This window comes from Python bivittatus, unplaced genomic scaffold, assembly GCF_059951505.1.
Source record: "Python bivittatus isolate LINGU-HERP-01145 unplaced genomic scaffold, Pbiv_v1 ctg000570_np1212, whole genome shotgun sequence".
NCBI classification, from domain to species: domain Eukaryota; kingdom Metazoa; phylum Chordata; class Lepidosauria; order Squamata; family Pythonidae; genus Python; species Python bivittatus.
The window spans coordinates 24,490,207-24,497,075 of NW_028277097.1; the positions used below are offsets into that span (position 1 = coordinate 24,490,207).

General features: G+C 50.2%; 1 protein-coding gene across 2 annotated transcripts; it reads right to left on the minus strand.

The window, feature by feature from the left end:
* Positions 1-480: 480 nt before the first annotated feature.
* Positions 481-6,458, minus strand: CCL19 (C-C motif chemokine ligand 19). Of its 2 annotated transcripts, none has more exons than XM_088152828.1 (4): positions 6,350-6,458; positions 4,217-4,346; positions 2,633-2,753; positions 481-1,090 (listed from the first exon to the last, which is right to left on the minus strand). In XM_088152828.1, the coding sequence occupies exons 1-3, from the start codon at positions 6,414-6,416 to the stop codon at positions 2,636-2,638; spliced, it is 315 nt and encodes a 104-aa protein (XP_088008954.1). In that variant the 5' UTR covers positions 6,417-6,458; the 3' UTR covers positions 481-1,090; positions 2,633-2,635. The 2 variants fall into 2 exon arrangements, with proteins under 2 accessions (XP_088008954.1, XP_088008953.1); XM_088152827.1 differs by having other exon boundaries at positions 481-1,093.
* Positions 6,459-6,869: the final 411 nt, after the last annotated feature.

Here is a 6,869-nt window from a genome sequence, read left to right on the forward strand (position 1 = left end):
TGCTTGCTGGGGCTGTATGAATGAGCATTTTGATGCATATACAGTATCTCTCTCTCACACACACACACACACACACGGGCAGACTATGTGTGAAAATAAAGGTATAGAGATACACACAGACACACACCCATGTACATATGTCCAGGAAGACCCGCCCACAAAGAAACAAAGCAGTTGGCCCTGCTTTCCTGAGGAGAAGGGGGTTGGGGGTGGGGGCAGAGCAGCACAGGAGTTGTCTAGGGGTTCGATGGGGTAGCCTGCTGTCTGGACTGAGCGACTTGCAAGCTGCGGCCAAAGTGTCAGGACGTGATTTGGTAAGCCAGTTTAGGATCAAGCTGGCATGATGATGGGGCAGGAGTCGCTTAAACAGTAAGCCCTGATACGCCCTCCCTTGTAGAACGCCGGCTGGCGCTCGGAACGGGATCACGGGGTCAAGAGAACGAATGAAACAGTCCAGTCAGCTTTACTTAAAAACACCTTTTTAATTAAGCGTGTGGCAGCACAGGTATTTTATATAGTAACAGCCAAGCAAGAAATGTGACTTATACATCATTTATTGGCAGTATAATGTTACAGAGATCTATACTGTCAACGTTTTCAGAGCTTCATGATCAAAAGCCAAAGCAACTGGCATTTTCAAGAAGGGGCTGGCCGACCAGCCCCTCGTTGTCTTCCAAGCCCTCCCCATGTCGGAGGCGGGCTTTGGTCTAGGCTGTGGATGAGGCTTCCTCTTGCGGACGGCTGTGGGGAATGCCTGGCGCATCAGGAAGAGCCTCCGAGACGCGCTCTTGGCTGGCGGGAGACCCGGGGGCCCTTCTGGTGGCAGGAGAAGCTCACCGTGTGGCCGAGCAGCACAGCTTCCGGGGAGGAGGCAGGTTGGCATTTCAGCTCCGGGCCCCTGGACGGAAAGGCGGGGGGAGTTCTTGGAGGAGGCAAAATATGCAAACTGAACCTGAGAGAATAATTAGTAGGGCTCCTTCCCACACCCAGGCCCACCGCTCTGAGATTCCAACTGTCTTCGTTTCTGTTCTCTGCCGATGAACTTCCTTCAGAGCTCAGTCTGGGAAGGATCCGGTTTTGGAATGATGCTCTGCTGTCACAGAAGGGAAAAGCAGGGAGAATACTTTCAGAGAAATCAGACAGGTTACTAAAATGGGTTGGAATCAGTGAAGACTTCACACCCCCAGGCCCACGGTGGACATCAGCACCCATCATCTTACAGAGTCAACTGGGACCATATCCCTTTTTGAAAATTAAGAGACCCCAAATTGCTGTGTCAGCTCTAGGGGATTTGGGAGATGGCTTCTCACTGGCTGAGGCAGAGTTTATCAACCTTGGTGGTACCCACTGCAGCCATTGAAAACATGGACAGCCCACCTGGGCACACGGAGCAGCTGCATCTCCAGCACGTGCCAGCTTGCCCTGAGAAAGCCTTTTCATGATGTCCAGGGAGAACCTGTGGATCTAGAGCACCCTTCCCTAACCTGGTGCCCTAAGCAGTGCCTGGGTATTGAAATCCACACATCTGGAGAACATCAGTCTTCAACCCCTTTGAAAGAGTTTAGCTCAAACAGGCCTTGAAAGACCCGTACCTTACGAGCTCATCAGCTGAATGGCCATCCTGGTCAAGTTGCCATCCATTTGAATACCATAGGGGTCTTTCAACGGTCTAGAACTATCCTTGCCCACCAGCTGTCACCTATAATACCCTCCATGGCCTAGGGTCAGGCCACTTGTGAGACCGCTTTCCTCCCATTGTTTCTGTTCACCCCACCAGATCTAGTAGATGGGACACACTTTGGGTCTCCTCTAGGGCCTTCCGTATAAAACAATGTCATCTTGCTGGACCCCGGAGTGTGCCTTCTCTGCCAGCACCTGACTTGTGGAACAGCATCCCCTTGGAGATCTGGATGGCCCAATCCCATTAGCCTTTTGCTGCTTCTCCTGGCTTTAGGCTAGGACCAGGCTGGCTCTGTTGTTGATGTGTTTTTATGAGTGGAAGGTGTCATTTACCCGGGGTGCCAAGAGTTATTGTTTTAATTGTGGGGTTTTAGTCTTTGTAGCTGCCCAGAGTCACTGTTGTGAGATGGGCGGTCATATAAGTTATTTTAAATAAATCAATTAATAAATGTTGGGAGTTATTCTTCTTCATATCTAGAGGGGACCTGATGTATGTCATCGGGACAAAATAAACCAACAAGCTCACATGAATGTCTGGTTCTCGTTAAGTTCATTTACATGGAAGTAACACTCCTGGAATTTACTTTCACGTAAGTCTGCTTAGGACTGCACCAATAAGAGAACCGAAATACAATCCTTGTGCCTGTCCAGCACGCAAGCCCATTTTCTGGGCTTACACGCACAGAGAATGGCACCACCGAATATCGCTGCTCTCTCAGTCTGTACAACATACTAAGCCACACTAAAATGGAGGGGAGGATTAACCAAGGTTGGCCTGTTGTTTGACTTTGAACCAGTCATTGTCTCTCAGCCCAGTCTACCTCCCAAGTTTGTTGATGTGAAGGGAAAATGGAGGAGGGAAAACTACTTATATATCGCCTCGAGCGCCTGGAAGAAAAGTGGGATATATCTGAAAAAGATGGGGATGATGGTGATGATACCACCTACCTACCTCTTATGCCATGCTCTTCTTCTGTTTCCGGCCCTTCCTTTCATCCAGACCCTTCTTAAAGACCGCAGCCACCTTGGATTCAGGAGGGTAGCAAAGTCCACGTCCATGTCTGGTGATTAGCCTGAGTCAGGAGAAGATGCAGAATAGCGTTTGAGCCATCTGTCCACTATCTTCTGCTCCACAGAACCATCACTGCCATCACAAGTCAGTAAATGCTGGGCCAGGAATCTCACATCCAGCTATAAGCCCAAGCCACAGCTAATGCAAGCCATTTTATCTGAAGGGTTGCCCCAAGAGCACAGCCTGGCCCTCTGATAGTTCTTCCTGTCTCCTGCTCTCCAACAAGGAGAAGTAACCCTGAAGAGGGCTGCCAGGGCAGTCTGCAGATGCAGTAAGAGCAGAGAAGTCAGCCCTTATTGCTGCCCTTATGGCCACGGGGGAGCCCCACCTGTGAGCTCGCACTCATTCCAGTCCAATTTGCTCTGGTCTTCCTCCACTGGTGCTCCAGGCCCTTCTTTTGGGCCTTCATCTGCTGATGTTCCTTAGTAAAGCAAGAAACATCCAAGGTCAGCACACAGGAGGGGGCTGCTTGGGGGCAATTCAGGAGGTGGGAAAAAATGGTTGTAGCTCTTGGGGGGCTGATCTTCCATGATCCTGTCCAGCCTCTTTCCAAACCATCTCAGCTGGCCCCCATCACCACAACTGTTGGCATCGGGCTCCGCAGGTGAACCACATGCTGGGTGAAAATGTATTTGCTTCAGCTGGCCTCTCATCTCCCCGTGTTCAATTTCATGGAAGATATCAAACTGGGGATTTCCACCTAGCCAACCTTTTCTCACTCGTTCTAGCCCAACACCTCAACACCTTTGTGCCCAAATTCCTCACAGGGTTTTCCCCAGGTCACAGATACCGTGTCTTTCAAGATCTGTCATGTTGGGCATCCTATTTCCTTGTTCTCCAGTTTTCATAAATAGGTGAAACCTGACTCTCAGCCTGGCCTTCCTAACGATATCTGATCAAGAAGACAAAGATGCAGGCTGTCTTTCAAAAGAAAACTCCAGGGTCTAAAACCTAAATCTTTATTCAAGTTGATAAAATGAGGAACTGAACTCAAGACGGTTGGTTTGCTTCAAAGACTGGGAGCACCAGGATTTAACTTCTGGCAGGGACAGGCTGAATCTGAGACACACAGAAGGAAGGAGTGGCTCAAGACAGCAGGCTTTGTCTTCTGGAGTAAGTGTTCACACAGCACACCCCAGATCATGTTGTGACTGAGTGGCTTCATTCACACAACATACTGAGTTTGATTTGTAGCTTTTCTGTAGCTTACCATGTTGTCTGAACCCAGCCCATGCAATTAACATAGGCTTCAAATCCAGACAAATGGCTTAACTCAATAACTCAATAACCAGGATAAGTGTGTTGTGTGAATGCAGCGGGAACCAGAGTCCATCCCAAACAAGGTCGCCTCCGCTGTAAAGGCAAATGGTGACTTTGTCCCCACGGCTGGTGCCATGTGACTGCCCTGCCAGCACCGTATCACTTCTACAAGGACCTGTGGCTTTCCCAATTTTGGATACTCACACAAATGCCTTGATGGAACACCCTCTGTTCGGCTCCTGGATTTCATAGCGCAGGAATAGCGGCAACTTTCTGATGGAGAGAGGTGTGTCGCGGGTTGACTCACAGCAGTCCAGAGCATTATTCAAAGTGCCTGGAAACGGGAAAGGAGGGGCAGATGTTATTCCAAGGAGAACATGTGGCACTTTCAGGAAAGCTTTTGGCAGCCAGGGAAGCAGCAGACAGCTTGCAAAAGACCCTGGGTTTGCTCTGCAATGGCTTTGGAGATCTTGGTCTAGATCACCGTTTAGGTTTGAATTGGATCAGTTTCCTTGTTCTTTTTGGCTTTAACTTCATCCCTTTGCAAAAGAGGTATCATGAAGTCTGACTGTGTCCATGGAAATGCAGCGAGAGGTTCAAAATGTATTTCAGAAAGAGGTGGCTATCAGTTTTACAGCTGGAACATATTATAAAACCCTAAGCCATAAAACCATGGTTCAAAAGGGCTTTGTAAGTCTGGACTGGCACCGGCAGAAGAGGAATCAGCCCAAGGAAATGGGGTGCCCTGCTTTTCAGGACAGGCAGTCACAGGCACAAGAGTAGGGTGGGAATGATGCCGCTCGGGAGAAGGAAATCCTTAGACCAGCGTTTCTCAACCTCAGGAACGTTAAGTTGGGTGGACTTCAACTCCCAGAATTCTCCAGCCAGCATCTGGGAGTTGAAGTCCACCCATCAGGTTGAGAAACATTGCCTTAGACAGATTCAAGTGCCCCAGCGAATCCCAAGCTGGGCCCTGGGCAAGCACCTGAGGAGGCAAGCATCCCCTTCGGCTGCATGAGCAGCAGTCCCCGTCCGGAGCAGAGGAGGTAATTTTGCCCCTCTGAATGGGCTGGAGCCGCAAATCATTTCGGAAAAGGGCTCCGGGAGAGGCGGACCGGAGCAGGCTGAAGGAGCTGAAAATAGGCTCCGAGGAAGACGGGGATCAAGGGGCAACCTGAGGCCATTTCTCCAGCGCCCAGCAGGTACCCAGGTCAAGCTGCCTTGTTCTCCTCTATTATTTCAGCGGGCGGGGAGAAGAAGTTTGGAGATGGTTAGAAGAGAGATGTCCTCACAATAACTTCTGTCTAAGGGGAAGCAGAGGCCAAGGAGCGACTTGCCAGGGGGGTTCACCTGCCCCTGCAAGGCAGGTCCTATGCTGAGTGGGGGCCAGATGTCCAAGGTCCCTCTGAATCTTTGCCGCAGGCAGGGCTCAGATCAACCTACCCCCAGGTACCCCTCCAAGGGCATTGCAAAAGCTTTGGGGGAAGATCCCCAGGGCGAAGGCTTCAGCACCCAGGGTGCCCGTGACGAAAAGAGAGTGGACGTTTGCAGGAAGAGCGAGAAGGGAAGGGGTTGCTTGTTGCTGCCCTTTGCTAAGGACAATGAACCTGCTAAGGTGGGTTATGTTTTAATCCTAAATTAAATAACGCAAATTCAGTCCTAAAAGGTGGCAACTAAATTTCTGTTGCACCGAGGCAGAAGCTGACCAGATCTGGGCTGAAAACAGTGTTCAGTCTCAGATGCAGGATGCCAAAACAAGCATTTGGCAGAAGGAGCACAGAGCTGAGGATGGCCTGGCAAACCTGCACCTCCATTTCCAGAGAGCTGTTTTGGCTGCCCTCAGTGCGGCCCACCCAGCTGCTGGGACGGGGCATCATTTGCAGGGGAGAGTTCAGGCTCTAAGTGGGCACTGCACTTCCAAGTGCGCTATCGTAAACACACACCTGACAATGACAGGGAGAGTAATTTTGTACTTAATTTTGCACAATGCCATGTGTGCGTTTTTGCAGCCCGTTTTCCCAGTGGTATATATGCTGCATTCTATTTTCTTTAATGCCTGCATTTTAGAGCATGTTTCTGGAATAGTGGAAAATTTGGAGGAGTTGCAAAAGTCTAAAAAAAAGGAAAAGGCTGTTCTTTTTCCCATCTCTTTGGCAAGAGTGAAGGAAGTTGTTCCATATTAAGATGCAAATCGAAGCAATTCCTATCCCAGCCCTCGTGTCTGACTCACCTGCTTCTGCCAGACCCGCTTCAGCTCTAGCCTACTTTGCGAGGCGCTAAGCGTTATGCCTGCACACGGAGAGAGCCCTGCCCGGGCACGGGGGTGAGGTCACATACCTTGGGCTTGGAGGATGCTGAGACCAGCAGCCAGGAGGCAGAGGGCAAGCCGCAGACCGAGAATCATCCTGGGCAGAAGTCAGGGGCTGGGTCTTCCGAGGGTTGTCAGGAGAGCTGGACTGCCTCCTCCTGTCTTCTGCAGCTCCCTATATACCGCCCGGCCTCCTTTCACTTCCCTTTTTCCCTTCCCTTGGCAGCGGGCCAGTTCCTTCCTGCCAGTTTGTGTACTGCGTTGGGGTGGGAGGATGGAGAGGATTCCTGGCACTGTCCTGCTACTCTTGGGAAAACCACCAGATACTTTGTGCAGCTGCCAAAGCCGATGTCTTCTTACCATAATTTATTGTGCTTATTTATTCAATGTTAATTGTTGATTCTAGTAAATACCATCATTTCAGTCCTAAAAAGAAACGATCCAGATTCCAAGGGATGCAGCTTCTCCTCCTCTCCATCCCCTCCTCAGATTCTAAGATAGCTGGAGAGCAGATGGGATCTTCCAAAGTTGGCTGGCTGGAGGGGAGAG